General features: G+C 35.1%; 1 protein-coding gene across 2 annotated transcripts in view; it reads left to right on the forward strand.

Annotated features, from left to right (window-relative positions):
* Window positions 1-19,528, forward strand: part of EYS (eyes shut homolog) — a 771,550-nt gene that overhangs the window by 628,012 nt on the left and 124,010 nt on the right. For both annotated transcript variants that reach the window (XM_015859149.2, XM_032443873.1), the window contains one exon: window positions 3,717-3,870. In XM_015859149.2, coding sequence (XP_015714635.2) covers window positions 3,717-3,870 — 154 coding nt within the window. The remainder of the gene's footprint in view (window positions 1-3,716; window positions 3,871-19,528) is intronic.

Here is a 19,528-nt window from a genome sequence, read left to right on the forward strand (position 1 = left end):
GTTTCTTCAACCTGATTTCCTCACATAGCTTTTACTAAGGTCAAGACAATTAAACCCTACTAGGCAAAAACATTTTTTACTCAAATGGATCCTGATTTGTGTCTTTTTGTTCCTGGAACCCTTTCTTATTTTATTTTGTTTTCTTTCTTCTTTAAGCCTCAGACAACTTCTCACCTTACAAGAAATATATATATATATATTTACCAAAGGTGTGTATATGTTCATACTTTGTGTTCCTATACCCAGTGTATTGGGTAGCATGTTCTTTTACAGTGACAGATCAACATTCTTGAAAGGAACACTCTGCCTCCTCACATTCACTGTAGAAAAATTTAAAGGACAGTCCTCCAGAGGCGCTACCTGGCAGATACATGAAGAATGCTATCAAACTAATATACTTGTAAGCATGACCACAGAGCTCCCTGGACTAACGCTCGAGAAGTAATACCAGGGTTTCAAGTAGCACTGCACTCCTGGAAGCCTCTCCCAGATTTTTGCTTTACTAGTAATAGTAACAAGGACCTTTTCCCAGGTTTTCACTAGCACGTATTGCAAACGAGTAAAGGAATTCACTAAGGAAATAGCCTATCTGTAACTTTCTTTCAAGACACGTTGTCAATATATACATTCAGAATATATTCATATTCTTTCTGCCTGAATTCAATATAACTTTCAGATGAACATATTATTGAGAGTGGGAAATGCCTGGAATAGCATGTGTGAAAAGGGAGAAGAGGATAAGGAAACAAATGATGCAGGATATGCATATATCAGTTATGCTACCGTTAAAAGCCAGTGACCTTTTTAACAGTGACAGTACAGAACATTTTAAAAAATAATTATAAAAGGACTGTAAAGGGAAATGATAAAAGTTAAAGATGTATAACCCAGTTGAATTTTGCTAGATTTCTGAATTGTATATTCAGAATGCAAAAGCATATCTAAACGCAGTTTCTAATTCTAGTAGGTTATCAGGTGTCTTTCTACCTTCTGTTTCTTGCTCTAGGTCTTGCTCCTTTTTATTTCTCCTCTCATCTTAATGTGCAGCTACTAAACAGGCACCTACATTCCTGCAGATAACTCTTTTCCATTTCTCATCTTTTGTACAGCCCTTAATTACCTCTAGATGCCCCTCACTGGCTTCTCTGTTATGCCAACTGTCACAAGCCCACTCTTTTGAAAAGCTGGGAAACTGCATGACTCTGTAAATAACTGTTGTTTAGCAAGTTGTTGGTCACTTAGCAAGGATCTGTTACTGCAAAGAATCTCTCAGTGTTAAAGAGTGAGGGATCTCTGCAGCAACTGTAACCCTGAGAGGCATCTGCACATAAGAAGGTTGTACAGTTCACTGCTGTTAAGGAGAGCTTAGCAGGCTCTGGGCTGTTTCCTATTTATGAGATAAAATTATTGACTCATAGTCATGTTTCCTGGTGCATATTTTAGCCCTCAACTGTCCAGCAGGATGTCTAGCTGCCAGTTTCTCCAGCACCCAGCCTGGACCAGTGCTGTGGTATCTGTCTGTCTGAGCCTCCAGCCCTACAGACAGTGGCTGAGTAAGGCGGAAGCCAGACTAATGAGGGAGGAGTACACATTGTTACACCCACCCCAAGAACCTCTTACTGTGCCACTAGAGACCTCACCTGATCCAGCAGCTGACACAGAGATCTCAGCTCACTCCAGCTGAGGCCCCATACACCTGCCCCTTTTCTGACTTCTAATGCTGGGTCCCCCAGCAGCTGGCTTAGTTCCTGTAGCACTCACATGCAATTAGAGAGTTTGCACAGAGGGATAGGCTGAGAAAGGATTTTGTATGAAGGTAGGAGAGCAAACTGTGTCAACCAGGTACTGAGCCCAGTCAGACAAGCTTATGGACTTAACTTTACGCATGACCTTTTCCTTTCCAGTTTCCTACTGGCATGTTACCCCACTGCTTTGCATAGTTCCACTAACATACCCTTTCCCCAATATTTGGGACCCCAGATCTGCATCCTGAGGGACTGCAAATGATGTTCTTTGAAGTGATAATTGAGGTTTCTTGATAGTATAGTAATTAACATGGCTGACAATAAGGATTTCTTATTATTGTTTATTTTACTATATGTTTATCAGGTGTCTTCTATGCTTATTACTAATCACATTTTGGCAGGGTCCTCAGTCAGATAATCTTGCTGAAATAAGCATTCCCACATTCCTCTTATCTCTGTCAATCGGAGTTACTGAACAGGTTTGAGTCTTGTTTTTTCCATTTGTTTGTGTGTTTGCTTTTCACTTTTTCCTTATCATCCCATTTGACAAGGTTGCTGAACAGATAACCTTAAAAAGGCATATGTTCTTCCCTTCCACCTACCCTTATGAAAAGTTTATTCATACCACATATGTGGTGGTGTTTTTTCAACTCAGCTACAGATAGTGAATGAGTGATGTGCTCTAGACTGGAAGGAGAATGGGAACATCTAGACATTGATTTGATAAAATAGCTGTGATACTGAAAGAGATTCTAGTCTATATCCATACCCATGGGAATAATGTTGGGTTTTTTTGTTTGTTTTTTCCTCATTTATTCTTATGGTAAATGTTGAGAAAAGAATACTTTCTGAGTACATTTTAATAGGTCTTCCCTTTTGTTTTCTTAATGGAATAAGAGAAATAATAGAACAACAAAGGTATCACAACCTTTCTAGTGATGTGGGGTATTTTTCATAGCAATTCCTAGCAAATCTAAGAAGTTAAGGCATTTTTAAATTTAAATAGGATAAATTCGATTATTCAGAATTTTAAAGCAGCTGAAATCTGAACAACTGTGGTTTTTTTTCAGTAATCTCTTCTGTGATAGAATTTTACTTTAGAAGGATTTTAAATTTATTTTTTAAATAAACTGCCATTTTAAAATAGCAGAAATACAAAAAATCTGTAATATCACTTTAAATGTAGTGAGCCTCTGTGACTTCCTATTCTGACACTTCGCATTGTCAAAAAGGTTTCCTTATATATGAAAAAAAAATAAATAAATGCTAGTATTATGAAGAGTTCATTTTTTAATTTTGTTGTACTCCTTGATTTTGAGAATTTGTAAGAGAAAGTATGTATTTTTTGTTTAGGTTTGCAGAACATAACAGGGATGTATAGTCAGAGATAATGCATACTGTATTCACTTTTTATTCAGTTGCTTTTGCTAGACTAAGAGCAAAATATGAACTTGATCATTACTAACTATAACCATATATATATAACTACTATAACTACCATACCTATGTGGAGATTAATCATTGTATTCAAGATATGGCTTAGTCATAACACATTTTCTCTAATCTGCAAAAGATGTATTTGAGTTATGGAAGGACAACTTAAGACATGAGGATTCTGGAAGAAGAAAATAGTAATCTCATGCTCAAATATATGCAATTAATTCAATTTCATGACCCAGCTGTTGAGTCATTTCTTCTTCAGTTAAATATGGCAAAATATAGTGCAAAAAAACATAGTAACATTTTAACCATTTGTCTTAGAAGGGAATAAAAATCCTAAGCAGGAGCTATGTCTTACTTTCTATGGCAAGGATCTACAGTTAAATTCAAATGGCAAATTCATAGAAGAAATAAATAATGTATAAAAGTATACATGAAAAATAAAAACAAAAATTGCATCTGTAAGTGTCAGGGGTACCAAAAGGTTCTGTGCTTTCAAAAGTCTGATTATTTCCATTTTTGTTTTCAAAGCTAGTGAAAAGAATTTTGGACAGCAGTTTCTTCACTTGTATCTTGTGGAAGGAAGACCAACCGTTCGATTCAGTTGTGGAAACTCTCAGAACATTCTGACTGTATCTGTCAATCAATCCATTAGTGAGGGAATATTCATCCCCATCACAATAAGGTAAGAACTTAATACTGTTACACTGAAGAGATTTAGTCTTCTTATATATTGAATGGAAAAAAAATACATTAAAAAAAAAAAAAAAAGAAAGAAAGAAAGAAAATGAAAAAGAGATGGAAAGCAAAACTTTCTGAATGAATGTTTAGAAATATTTCTCATAACATAGTGTCCTTGAGTTAAAATGCCTTCTAGTTCATACAGGTTACTTCAGTTTTTCAAACTCCAAACACAAAAAGAAATCAGTATCAAAACTGGGACAATTTTAACATAGTATTTTTATACTGTCCCTCACAACATCCTTCTGGATAAGTTGCCCAGCTATTAAATGAATAGGTTCACTCTGTGCTAGGTCAGTGGGTAGGGTTTGAACAGTTGTAGTGAACCTTTTGGCTTGTCTGGGTCACATTAATTTAACAGGAATTGTCTTGGGCTGCATAAACAAAGGTCTCCCTGAAAGCCATGCCTCCTGTTTATTTCCATGGAAAATACAGCTGATGCAAAGAACACAATAATGTTTTTGTTAGAAAAGTTCTCGGCTACAAAGCACTACTTTTCAACATGGTCAGCGCCGTTAGCAATGCATTTTTGCCAGTGATGAACAAGAGATGCATGCCACACTCATAAAAATCTGCATGAGTAGGCATAATCTCTCTTGTCACCTCTGCTGAAATACACCACTCACCTACTCACTGTTACTAAAATCTGCTGGTCTTCATGTATGTTCAGCAATCACCAGTGAATGTCAGTGGGTGCCATTTTTTTCTGCACGGAGGAATTCAGTGGTACATCTTTATGTGCAATTCCATATCAGTCACCATTCTGTCAGGCTGCCCTCTGCTGCCATCAGTCATACAGCAACAAAATGTAGTGGCATATTGGTAGGAATATTAAACCTCTACTGCCTTACCACCAACATCTGCCTCTGACACCATGGGAGAATATAACTAAACAGGAGGAATTAATTTCAAAGCAGCTATCATGAAATATGTACCATAATTTATGGGTATAATAACAAAAATTATTTAAGTCTTTAGTATTTTTTATTTAAAAAAATAAAAATACAATGGAGATATACTAAAAAAATGATTGTAGGTTTTTTGTTGTTGTTGTTGTTGTTTTGTTTTTTCAATCTTGAAACCTGTTTTCAAATTCTTTTATCAAAATTGAAGGCAAGATTGCATATTTTTCACTGTCCACAGGACTGAGGTTAGCAAGTGAATTAAAACATGTGAAATTATTTACTAAAGCCTTAGCTGGCACTGCACTGCACTGCACCCTCCCCATGCCTTGGTTCCAGCTCTGACAGCACTGGTAGTGCACTGACATTTGGCTGTTGCTCAGCAATGGAAATGCTCTCAGGGCCAAGATGGACCACTTGGCAGAGTCACAGTAGGGGGTAAGAGGTGCTGGGCACAGGAATTATGATGTCCATTAAATTATTATGATTATTATGATTCTGAAATTATTTTATTTTATTATAAATTGCTGAACCTGAACTGTTAGCATTTATGATATGGGTAACTCAGTGCAAATTATTTACATTACAGGTATTTCTAGCTAGGAACATTTTTGATAGTAGAGGGTGATACGTGAAGGACACTACAAAAGTCCCCTTGAAACTTGTATAGCAGTCTTCTCAAAATTAGCCTGTTAACATCAAAACATGAAAGTAATAGCATCTTGAAGCTTTTTGTGTTTGTCTTCAGCAATAGTTATTTACTACATAAATGTTGAAAAATTCTAGAATGCTACTTTTTCTAGAAGAATTGAGGACTTTCTTTTCATGGAAGAGATTGGTAGTAGTACATGGATAATGGTATATTTGGCATGGGTTTTTTTTGTGTGTGTCTTGTTATTTTTTGTGTTCATCCCTTGATCCTTACCATGTTCTCTTATGAAAAATAGTAAATGTTAGACTTTAAGTAGAAAACTTCATTTCAGTATACAGAGGAAAGAAAGGATCTACCATTTAAGAAAACATTACATTTCCTTCTTACGCTTCTAAGCCGCAGGTTTATGCATTACTCTTACATTCCATTTTAAAGTTTTTTTGTTGTTCTTTCTTTTTAAAGCATAGTATTAATGAAACAAAACCATATTGTATATTCAAACCTAATTGTTAGCTGACAGAAAATTAATTTGGTTTAGGATTTTGATGTAATTGTATACTAAGCTTATAAAGAAAACTATCCCTTCTTTACCCTATGAGCTAGCAGGTAGACACTTTTCTCATAGAAAGTACTTGATACAGCTCATTTCTAACAAATTTATTATAAGTTAGTTTTTTTGTTCTTTAGTTGCAGAGACTACCCATGTGTGAAGTATTGATCCACTGATTGCCTGTGCTGTATTACCTGAAATAGCAATTTCTCTGATTCATAAAATTAGAATGTTAAATGCTGGATAGTTTTCAAAGTCTAATAGTACTTTAGCAACAAATGCATCTATATATCACTGAAAAAAAAAAAAAAAAAAAAAAAAAAAAACATTAGTTCTAGTTATAGAATTCAAGTTGACGCTGAAAAATAAATTTCCTATTTTTTTTACTCTAAAATTAACATGTATATTTATGGCTTTGCTGTCCATGTTGCAACACTAAATAGTAGTGTCAGTTCAATTTATGCTTTGCCTTTGTTTACTGGAATTTACACTGTCTTTAAACAGTGACAGGCTAAATAATTTGAAATGCATGATTGTAGACTGTGACTGGCAGGGATTTATATGCATCTGAGTTTATGGGCATGGCCTTCAAAATGACTAGTGATTACTCTTGTGAGTCCTTCTAAAATGTAGAGAGAGCAGTATATCCTTCACCAAGCAGCAGTAAAATTGTAATCCTTTAGCAATCATCCTTAACCTCTGCCAAAGGAAAAAGCAAACTTGACAAGGCATTTGTGCCCCCCCCCCAGGATCTTTTATCATAGGCTGTAAAATATGAATGCATGACAAAACTGTTGATTTGTGTTCTCTTAGTGGCTGTTGGAGATAGATAACTCTATCTGAAAGTTTTACCTGCAAAATTAATAAGTTTTTTTTTGTTGTTGTTTTTTGTTTTTTTTCCACCAGTAATTTGGGAAAAGGAGAGACAAAGACTAGCATAAATATATTTGTTACTATTTGAAAATATTCCAGTAGGAAAGTGATATTTCTATTAAATATGACTTTGAATTAGTCTATAAGATCATATTTGACAGATATTCCAGTTCTAGATATGCCTATGGCTCCTATGTAATAATTCCCAATAGTCTCTATTTTGTCTTTCTCTTTTTCTTTCTAAATCCAATATCTATAGGAAGCTAAGATATCCCCATAGTTAACAAGTTTTTTTTTTAACTACACGATTATTTCCCTCAAATATGTTCTTCCCTTTCAAATCTGATGAAGATTTAAATGTGAGTTTAAAATGTTCAGTCATTTTCTTTATGGTCTTAGTGAAACGGCAGCTTTACTGAAACAACCAATAAAACTCTGCTCACTTTTTCTGCCTTGCCTTAAGAAATTGGGGATTTGTTTCAATCCTGCATTTTTTTTTTTTTTTTTTTTTTTTTTACTGTTTTCATTTCTGCTTATTATTGAGTAAGTTTGTAATGCCTGATTTTGTAAATATGTGTTTGCTTGAATTATTTTTGTGTGATTTCATAATAAATGAAAACTAAATTATAATTAAATCGTAAAATCATATTCATCTTTTCAGTTAGATCTGTGACCACATAGCTAAAGTGTAAGTTTAGCTTACTTTTATGAATTGGATTATTCAAATAACATAAGTTGAAGCACATTTCATTCCATGTATGGGTTCTGAAATACATTTGCCTGACAAAATTTAGTGTACAAAATTTGTAGTTAAATGATACAGCTATTGCTGTGGCCAGATTGTCTTTCTTCAGTTCATTGATTGACAGAAAGTAACTTTAACAAAGAAGTGATTGAGATTACCACATTACATTGTTTGTTTGTTGGTTGGTTGGTTTGTTTTGACATCTTATCTTCTCTGAGTTATATTTTATTTAGATTATGTTTCCTTCCAAAAGTTTAGAATGTGTCTCTCTCCTTGATCGTGAGTGCATACTTGAAGGAGGACACCAGATTCTTTTCTATTTGGAACACTCTTGGCAGGCATCGGTAAAAATCTTGCATGTATAGCATAATACTTCACTGTGTTTTACAGAATTGCCAGAATTTTGTTGTGGGATTTAATGAACATAGAATCACAAGGTTGGAAAGGACCTACAACATCATCCAGTCCAACTGTCCTACTCTTTACATAGAGCTAATTTTCACAGAACTTTATTGCTGTACTGCATTTAGTACTTTTTCATAAATTTTCCAAGTGAACATATTGAGTGTAGTTGCTTCTAATTTTCTGTCACGTTTAAATTAGTATTTTTGGTGGGGATATAAGCATTTATTCATGGTTGAGAAGGTCGCATATAGCAATCCATAAAAGCAAAATTTCTAGAATAAATTATTCAGTCAATATTGTTTAACCAACTTTAGTCTGTACCATGCAGTATAGAAGTTGATGATGTTTATTTGATCTTCACTCTTCAAGAGCAGATGGAACCTTCTAATTTGTGAAAGTACTGAAACTATTTCTGTACCCCTGCATGGTACATGACAAGATATGGGACACTGAGTGCAAACCACATGATTATCAGTGTCCATGTTTCTACTGACACTCCCACTTCCTCACTTTCCATAGGAAAGTGTTGTTTGAACTGACCTTATAAAGCCTTTATTACACATTCTTTCTTAAAATGTAAATCACGATCTGTATGACTTGGCTTGTTTTGAGTCATTGAGTAATACCTGTTTTCCTTCATTTCAGAGAGATTTATGTTCTCATATTGGTGCATACTTATAAGTCATCATTTTGTTAGCATTTAAAGACATTCCTGCATGGAGGAATTCAATTACACATCTTTTCTTCATATGTACTTCCAGGTCAGATGCCATTTTGTCTCATGACCCTTCAGCCATCTGTCACACAGCAACAAAATTTAACTGAAAGTGGTGGGAATGTTCAACATCTACTACCATCCCACCAAAATTCACCTCTTGTATTACAGGCTAACATAATAAAATAGGAGATATTACTCTCAGGGTAGCCCTTATAATACTGAATTCCAGCATTGTTAGTTAAGTAGGAATGAGATATTGAAATGTGTTTTGTTAAGCACCTTAAGCCAACTCAATCCTTCCATCATCATACTTTTGCTTAACTGGAAGAGATATAAGAATTACTGAGTTTATAACTGATGAATAAAACACACTTAGATGCAGTGGTGAAATTGAGTATCTTACATACTGCATATTCTAATTTTGATTTTGAATCAGCACAAGCATTAATCACATCCATGTGAATGTTGAATTAGATACATAAAACTATATGCTGTAAAATATCTAACCAATTATAATGAAGTCTGAATTAAATTTAGAATTGCTTTCAGAAGGAATGCCTATTTAACTACGTACATTTACTGCATTTTTAATAGAAATTATAAATCATAAGTCAACATAAATCATAGTGTGACAGTACCTAGGAATGGCTTTTATAGATATGGTTTTCCACTAAAATTATCTGCAATTGATGACAGCTTATCAGGCCTTGTAGAAACAGTTATGGGCTCTCATTAAGAAGAAAAAGCTTTCTTGTAGTTTTCACTTAGGTTTCAAGTTTTGTGCTTAAAAAGAACAGTGAGTTTAGAAATGTGTGTCACTTTTTCAGAAACTTTTTTTTTTCTTTTTTTTTTTCTGCTTTGATGCAGCAACAACATTTAGCATTTCATCAATGATCTGTCAAAGCTGACAAACCAACTGTTATGGCTATTGAGGCTCATTAGGTACTGACTTGATGAGCAGATGTTTGAATTCCTTTACCCTTCATGGTCTGGATTTGACTAGGTCTTAAATTATCTGACCTGACAGAATTATCTCAAGAACACAGAAATACTGAATCACGGGACGGAAGAGATCATGTTGTCCTTTAGCTGCATCACGTAATAATCTAGGATTATGTGCAGTCAGATTCTGAGTATCTGAAAGAGGTTCCAGTCACTCAACCATCTTTGTAGCCTACTGCTATACTAACTCTTGTAAGTCTCACTTGTACTGCAAAGCCCATAACTTTATACATTGCTCTGGGAATGGTGTCACTAGTACACAAGAAAGGTGAAATAAATGACCTTTGACTTACTGGTGGTACTCTTTCTGCTATGTATAAAATTCGCCATTTTAGTACCTGCAATGATGTGTAGTCTAGAAACAAAACCAACTGATTTAATCACTTCCATTGCTAGGTGTATTTCACTCAGTCTCTTTTAAATACATTTATATCAATATAAAGCTTTAAGTACGAGTTGTTGCAGCAGTCTGGTAGTACTGAGTAGCCTAGTACAACATTTTTGTTGCCTTCCTAAAATGGCAGACATCCAGAACTCTTCTTACAGTTGTGGTGGACAGCAGTCTGCATTATGGACTCTCAGGCATAGATAGAATACCATGACCTACCTGGAATACCACAGGTAAGACAGGAGAAGTATTATTACCAGATTTCACATAGAATCATAGAATTGCTCAGCTTGGAAAGACCTTCAAGATATTCAAGTCCAACAGCAAGTATAAATATATTGAAGAAATATGAGACTGTTGATTAGTTATTTAAGAAAAATTCTCTTGATTGGGATTCATCCCATCTAATCTTGTCTGTTTTCAAGTTTGGTATCTAGCCTAAGTTGGTTTATCTGCATGTGGATTTACAACAAAAAATAAAAACTAATACAATACTCTTGACTGTAATTTCTTGTTATATCTTTTTGCTGTTAAGCTAAAAGTTGACAGCTTGCCTTTAGGTTACTTATCTCAATGGAAATATAAAGTTCAGTGTTTAGTTAACAAATATTCTGAAAAGATAAATAACAAGCTTGCAAAGCAAAATGTACTTTCTTCTAACAACCTTTTTCTCCACTGATAACCCATTTCTTCTGTTGTAATTACTGCAAATGCAAATCTAATTGAAAGTTCAGGGTTCTAATGCTGTGAAATTTAATGATAAAAAGGAATTAAACTGTGTGTAGTACTGTGAAATAATACTGCAAACAGTGACAAAGATATTTGAATTTTAGACAAATTTATTTCTCAAGTTCAGTTGGTATGATGCCATTTCCCATCCACTGTTGAATATGGACTTTGAAAAATTAGATTTTGTTGGTAATTTCATGTAATCAAGATTTATGTTGGGCCTGGTATTCTGATAAATTAAATTCTGTCTGGGGGCAAACACTGACTTTTAACTCAAAAAGATGCTCTGAATTTGTGCTTGAAATTGATGGACTTAGCTTCTTGTGTACTCTGCAGTATCCTGAAGAAAAAAGGACAAGAGAATTTAACCTTTGTTCCTTAAGCTATACTCCACTAGAATTTAAACATCTTTCTTGATGGGATAAGAAACACTGTAGATGACTTAAATCTCTATAGGAAACAAGGATAGCTTTTGTTTTTATCTTTATTATTATCCCTTTTAAGAATGAAACGTATTTTACTTGTATGACCAATGCTGTTACAGGGAATTTATGTTTATAACCATATTCAACTTAGCACTGTACATCAAAATTAGGTAACACTGAAAAATCACAATAGCTTTTGGAGAAGTTAATTTTGCGTTACGCTTACCTTTTCAGGATGAACTAATCCATCATGAAGGACTAGTAAATCCTGTCTCATGGAGGAATTTTAGTGTAATGACACATCATTTGAATGTCAGCACAATAAATAAATTCTACCAATCAATGATTTTGTCAGCACAAATAAAATATTCCAGGCATATATTTATTTACAGTGTATATATGCACATATATTATGTGAAGAAGACTGTTGTGAATTCCTGTCTTCTGTGTTGGGACAACTGGTAACCATTGTTTTTAATAGAATTAGTCCCACTTCCTAGAAACATTTATAATGGAAATCGAGGTATGCATTTTTTATTCATTTCACAATGCTCTTTTATTTGCCTGTGAGTGTTTTATAGCTATTTAAATAAAGATGCAACTTTTTGCTGATGCACAGTGCATAGAAAGAAGTGATTTAGGATTGTGAACAAAAAGAAAAATATTTCTCAAATTATTTCCGTCTTGTTGGTAATAATCTTTACATGAATGTAGTTTTATATATAATATACTGACTGTCCCACTAAGACTGTCTGCATAGACTAGTTGTGCAGTGAGCATTTACTTAATCTTTCCAGTGGTTATGCTGCATTCCTGGGCAATAATTTTGTTGCATTTCTACTGTTCTCCACCTCTGAAGTAGAAGACAGTAGTTGAAAAAAAAACCTGTTACTTCATTTTTGCCCACAGTTTTATTGTCCCTTTTTCCTAGCCCTCATCATCTGAATTTCGTTGCTATCAGTTACTGATTGTAAGGGAGTACCCAATTGTTCAAGACAGTATATTTTTATTCTATTTGTCTTACTGGAACTGAAATGCTAAAAGGAGTAAGACTAATAAGGGACACACAAAAACACTGTCACATGAATGTTCACATTTAAGCAAGATCAGATGCTAATTTCTATTTTATGATCAGTAATTAATCACTGCACATATCATAAATATGTTGGTAATTAGATACGTGAATAGATTGTTAGTTTTTCATCTCATAAACTTCACAAAGCATGACTGCAACATTATATAATTCCGAACATCCTAACGCATGTTTAGCACCCCCTCTTATGAAATGTGACATAAATAATGGCTGATTTAATTTTCAGAATCAAGAGAAGCCAGGAAATATTGTTCTCCAAATGAGACTGGGCATACTGATCTTTTCAAGTGTGCTGTAGACCTCCTTTATACTGAATTAATGATTGTATTCCAAGTACTGCTGTGTGATTGCTTCTTCTAGATATGCAGTTTCTTTAGATAGTTTCTGCCCCATTATCTCACTTTTTTTTTTCTTCCTGTTGATGGCTGAGACTGTGATACAGATAGTAAAGATTTCATAATACCTGTCTGTTCCCTTCATTTCAGGGAAGAGCCTTTTTTGAAGAAAGGAGTTCTTTTACATACTTGATAGTACAAAGGGATATGTGTGTTACTGAAGATACACTAGGTACACTACATGAAACAAAGCAGATCTTCATCTCTGTGACTTGAAGGAAAAAAGAATCACTGGATAGCAGAGGAAGTAATAAACTATTAAGATTATGTTATACTGAATATTTCAGTTTTTCTCAGTATTTTGGTGGTTTCTGTTGTTAGTGTTTGTTGCTCTTAAAAATTATTTCTAAACTATACAGTGTTCTGGAAAGTTCATTAGTTCATTGTCTGGTCACACACTGCTTTACACAGAGGTCTTTTCAGACAACAGTTTGGTTTCTGTTAGTTTGACAGTGTGCCTGGAAATAGAACAACACAGTATGTTGCTAAATAAACTTATGAAGATGCCATGTTGTCTTTCTCCTAAGACATGAGATCACAATAATAAAATGCTTACACTGTTGAGTGCTTCTAAGGTTTGAAGAGCTAAAAGAACAAAAAAATCTGTGAAGTCAAAGCAATTTTTTAAAGTTCTCTTTCTTGCCTGTTGTGGCTGAAGTGGAAGATCAATACAGAAATAAAATAGGTTGTGTGTGCTTATAACATTTTCTACAGGTTTGCTTTAGCTGAAAGTAAGAGGAAGTGCTTTCTACTCTGCAGATCTTGAAAATCTGTGTCATATTGCGATTTAAAAAGTAGTAAGCTTCTGGCCTTTGCATGTGTATCCAAAGGAAGGAGTGGATTGAGGGAAGATTGAGAGAAGTGGAAGAAATGTAGCTCCCAGCAAGCCAGTCTGGCTCTCTTTAGAGATGGCTCATTAACACTAGTATTCTAAAGGAATTTAAATGCTGGTCTCCATGAGGAAATAAGGTGGGACACGAAGTCACATGGTTAAGATTCATGTGGGGTTGGTTGGATTTTCTCCTCTGTGCTGAGGAGAAGGGAGTAGTTCTTAGTCTAGGTGATCAGCTCCTATCTCAACATTAAGCATCCCAGTGTGGCATAATGTATTTAGTGATTCTGAGACACTCACATTCTGAGGGCAGTGTAAGAATCTTAGATTTCAAAGAATGTTGGATTGGAATCTGTCATTTGTATTATGCCAAGTCCAGATTTGTGGCCCAAAATAATCATAAAACCTCAGAGATATTACTGGGATCTCTGTTTCACAGTTTATTAGAAATTCTTCTTTTGATGATGGCTGAGGGAAAGAAGAAATAGTGAAAGTTATCTTCTATTATTTTATCTTATTTACTCTAACCTTGCTTTTGGTAAGTTCTTGCTTTCTAAATAGATTTCAGACCAATATTAGTATATTACTTGCATGTGTCTGGAACAGAAGGAAGAAAACAAAATCAGACAGCTGATTCTTTTAAAACTAGTCAGCTTACGTCAACTTTTATACACTGGATGTGAGAAAACTTGTTGTTGCAAATGGAGTCACCTGATTGAAGGGAGCACTGAGTAAAATTTACAGGTACATTTGTAAAGTAGTCCTCTGTAGTAGTCAGGTTAGAGAGAAAGACAAGTGAGCTGCATCTTTCTGAAAGAAATTTGTTTAAGAAACACAGTCAAGGAAGTAAGGTATTTCTCCTCCTTTGATTAAAGGACATCAATTCAGTGATGAATTTGTCTTCTGGGATGTAGTTAATTCAGGTGAGAAAAAGTTTTTCATTCCATCTGTCCACCACCTTGACTGTCCTTTTTATGCTTTGTTCTTGGGAGTACACACTGACCTGGCTTTATATTAGACCATCAACTATGAAACTTTCTTCTCTGCTTGCTCACCTTTGACTGCTAGTTCTTTTCTCCCACTCTGTTTATGTTTATTGGTCTATTTTTTGTGTAGTTAATGATGCTGTTGCCATATCTCTGTTCACCTTCATCCACAGATGCTTAGTCATTTTGTGACCACTACTTGAATCTTGTATTTGACATGACTGGAAGTACAGAAGAAAATAAAACTGCACTTCAGTGGTGACTGGTTATAGATGGAAAATTAAATTGGGGGTAACTGTAGTGGAGACTATAGTATGATATTCTTAGCTGTGGTAGGCATAATATTGTCAGTAAGTCAAGAGAGGTTGTCCTTTATTTCCATTCTGTGCTGGTGAGGCCACACCTTGATTGTTGTGTCAAGTTCTGGGCTCCCCCAAACCTGGTTCACTGGAAGGTACGAGAGAGACATGTACATGCTGGAAAGAGATCAGTGTAGGGCCACAAGAATGATACTATGTCTGTAACTCTGTATTTCCCACTCTTTCTGTGGTGCTTGGAGTAGGGAGATACAGGAGTTTGGAATGAGGGACAGAGCTCAACCCAAGAAGAGAAGGAGGTACAGGGAAGGTGTTATCACTATCTTCTCAAAACCAAAATCTGTTTTAACTGGCAAAAAATTAAATTCATTTTCCCTGTGTTAAGCCAGTTTTGCCTGTGATGGCAAATGGCAATTGATTTCCCCGTCTTTATCTCACCCCTTATCCTGAGTTTTTTTTCTGCTTATTTGGTTCCCAAACCCAAATGGTCACTCTGACAAGAAAGAGTGAAATAGTGATTGGGTTGGCAGGTGGCAGAGGTCGATCCACCACAGAGGAAACTCAGAGTGACACAGAAAGAAGTTTTTTTTTTGGTTTTTTTTTTTTTTTGTTTTGTTTTTTCCTATATTCCTTGCAGATGTAGGTATGTAGCACAACTTGGTAATAAAGATGCATCCTCTGTAGTTTATTTTAACTATAGCTAATGCTACCATGTGTTAGACAATATTTTATTATTTTGTCATTCAGCAGAAAGTAAAGGTGAATATATTGTAGAATTCCTGTGATCATACCATAAGCGTTAACGTATTGTGATGATAGAGAAGTCATTAATGTCTAGCACTACCAGCACTATTGTCTCTCAAGAAGCATTAAAAAAAAAATCTGCTGTGTTACAAGGTATTTCAGGATATGGTATCTATTTCAGTATAGTTTGCAAAAAGTTGTGCGTGTTTGCAAACACTGTGTTTTGTTGTGAAATGAGGTAATACTGTAGAAGGCCAAATTACTCAAGTTCACACTCCATGTGATCCCTATTGAACAGATGTGTGAGGTGGAGCTTTGGAGAATATTAAAATTCTTCTTCAGGCTGTGGAGCACCTTTTCTGGAGGCTCTGCTCAACTGCAGTGTTATATGTTTGCTGTACATTTCTCTGTTCTGCTTGCTTAGCACCAAGTCACATCTGTGACTTGAGGTTTGTGTCTCCTTGGCTCTTCTGTGCTGTTCACAATGCTGGTCACAGCGTCTGTTCTAATGGTGGATATGCTTCCTACTGAACCGATGAGTTTTAGAGAGAACACCAGGAGCTTGGGGTCTATATATTGCCACAGAAATTGTTTTATCCCCCCTACTGTTCGCATTGTCTTGTCAGAGCTGCCAGCACCTACGGGACTAGTAGTAATGAAAGATGAGAATGTGAGAGCTATAGTGTTGCCTGCTGTGTTGCTACTAAATAACTCAGCAGCTGTTCAAAACACCTTCAGAAAATACATTTTCTCCTGCATTTGAATACATTTTATGTAAATCTGATAGGTGGTTTGGCCCCTGGGTTTTGTTGCCAGCACTGTCAGAAACAATCTTCTGCAACCACTTCTGTTCACCCATCTGGAAAATAACAGGATTATACTTGTCTTCTTTCTGTGGGTGGGTGTAGGTTTCGCTCAACAGCAAGTGTTCTGAAAAATTTAAACACTGTGCCTGACATAAGACACGGCATGATCTGACCATTTCTATCCTTGGCTGAAATAGATGAAGGGGAATTCTTCCTGAACTTTTCAAGAAGCAGATGTTTGTTATTAAGAATATAGGTTCTTCCTTCACTTTAATCAGAGAAGCATGTTTTGCTTTATTTGTGTAAATTTATTTGGATTAAATACATACCACTGTAATCATTCTGTCATCTCCTTTACCCCACATTTCTAACTGTATTTCATGTAGGGAGTGAATCTGACATTTATATTATAACATTTTGTAAATAATGTTTCTTCAGTCCCTTGACAGAGCAGCATGCACATGAATTGTTTTTCTGAAAACGTAAGGTGCAGATATGTAAGATAAACAGGCACACAGCAACACCTGAGTGGAGGTTGCTTGATGCTGAAAGTAATCTCAGTAGCAGCCTATGCCTAAAGTATGCATGATGTTTTCCAGTTTAAGAACTCAGTGTAGTAATGCACTGAGGTTCTCCTAATGGTGTGGTATCATTGGTCTGACTAAATTGCCAATTCCTGCTCTAGGGAAAGAAAATGCTAGTGCTTTTCAAAGCCTGTATTATTTCATGTTTCTTCTTGATATCAAACTTAAGACCCAAAGATTGTGGTCATTATGTATGCATGTATACATATATGTATATATGCATACACACACACACACACACACATATATATAATAGGTATATATATATATAAATGTATGTATGATAGGTATGACAATTAACTTTTCTTCTAACAACAGTTGCAAATGGCTACATATTATTTCATATAATACATTTCAGAATTACATATTTTAAGCCACTTTTGCACACTGTAGCATCTGTGACAAACTATTATGTGTTTTAGGCTGCTCAGCATCTTAAAGCTTTTGGAATTAAAATGTATCTTTTTAAAGTCCTTTTTGCTCTGGAAGGTATTGTCGGCCTAACTGGACAAACATTTCCAGAGAAGGCTGAATAATTTATGCTGATTAGCTGTGAACTGCTGCTGAAGTTCTGCCCATCTGATTAAAAGATTGTCTTTTCGAGGATTTGGTAATTTGGCTTTCAGTCAGACTTCAGACTGAAGCTCCCTGAACAGTTATGCCAGGGTACTTGTGGGCACTGTTGGTTTTGGCAGTAGCACAGTCCCAGACTGACTGAAACTGCCCCTTATCAACACTGAGTCAAATATACAACACCTTACCACTCAGATGTAAATGTTAGTCAGATCCAAAAAGAGGCCAAGATCTTGAAAAGTCTCTTCTCATTTTTTTTCTAACAATTTCTATTGAATCCTATTTTGTTGAGCTAGTGCATGAGTATCCAACCTTTTGGTTTCCCTGGGCCACACTGAGTGAAAAGGAATTGTCTTGGACTGCATATAAAATATATGGGATGATATATAAGTAACAAAACTTTTTAAAATATTTACTTAAAACCAAACAAACAAAAGTGGCAAAATTGTAAAACTAGTGGGATATTCGACCTTATTTTGTGAAAAAAGTGCATTCAGGTCTGACTCAGTAGAAGTAGTTGTGACTCTTAGTGAGTTCTCAGGGTGTTCCATTAGAGATTTTTTATGGAATTTTACTCTTCCTGTGGTTCATTTTTGAAAAGAGTTGTTTGCAAATGTATGTAATTCCAAAAAGTGATGACATCATCGTGAAGCAAGGAATATTTTTCTCTGGTAAGACAGGTCTTATAAAAGTCTAGTAAAGAGACATGATCAAATTTTTCTTTGAGTTGAATATCTGATTGCAACTCTATACATTCCATTTGAAAATTCATAGGTAATGTATTTACGTTAAGTGAAAATGAAGTCACAAACATGGAAAGCAGGCGTGTCCAACTTGGGTCTGGCAGGCTGCATGTGACTTTGGAACAGTAGTTTATTTTAATGTGCCTTAAAAGACTACAAACCACTATTAACATATATATTTTAATTTTATTATTAATTCTTTAGGCAGCTATTTTTTTCATGAAGTTGATTGCACATAGCTCAAGTGTTAACTGATGACAAAGAAGCACTAGGGAAGTGAAGGGCATAGATATAAAGCGCTAACCTCTCAGCCACCACATCACACTTCAGCCTGCATCAAAATCCCAACATGTATTATATGTACATACTCGCTTGTTGCACCTACACCCCAACCCCTGGAGAAAAGCAAGAACACAGTGATAGCTGATAAAGCATTTCACGCCTAAACCTTAGAATGCGTGACTGTGTCTGCTTGTAAGCGGTATGGTAAAAAAAGAAGAACAAACCCTAAGAAATTTAAAAGATGAAGAACTGCCACAGCACTCACGATTTTTGGATGGAAATAAGAATAATCCCGCATGCGTTGTATAAAGAAAATCTATTGTGTGAAACACTTTAAAAATGAATAATGCAGAAAATCATCAATACTCACAAGGGGCCCTTCCTTATTACAAATTTACACAAAGTCCAAGGGACTGAATCACAACTGAGATTCAGGATTTCCCCTTCAAAGCATAAAAGCTGATCTAAGAGGATATAATTTACTTGTTTTGAATAAGGTGGCTAAGTTTAGCATAAAATGCTAAAAGATTTAATGACTGAAAAAAAATAATCACAACACTTACGGAATCAAAAAAAGCAATGCATGACATATTATGAAGAGAAAAAGGCTTGCATTCTATGCATATTTTGGTGAATTTCAGCACAAAGATTTAAATGAAGGTCTTCAAGTGAAAATCATAAAACTTCCTGTAGTATAGCATCAAAACAAACAGCATCCAATATATGAAATTATAAGATAACATAATAGTCGTCTGGGACGAACAAAAAAATGTAGCCTTCCTTTCCACTTTGAATAAAGGAATTTTGAGAAATAGGATTAAAGACTTCTGAAAACACCTCCTTTTCTTTTCTTTTTCC

The sequence above is a fragment of the Coturnix japonica genome, chromosome 3 (assembly GCF_001577835.2).
Source record: "Coturnix japonica isolate 7356 chromosome 3, Coturnix japonica 2.1, whole genome shotgun sequence".
Taxonomy (NCBI): domain Eukaryota; kingdom Metazoa; phylum Chordata; class Aves; order Galliformes; family Phasianidae; genus Coturnix; species Coturnix japonica.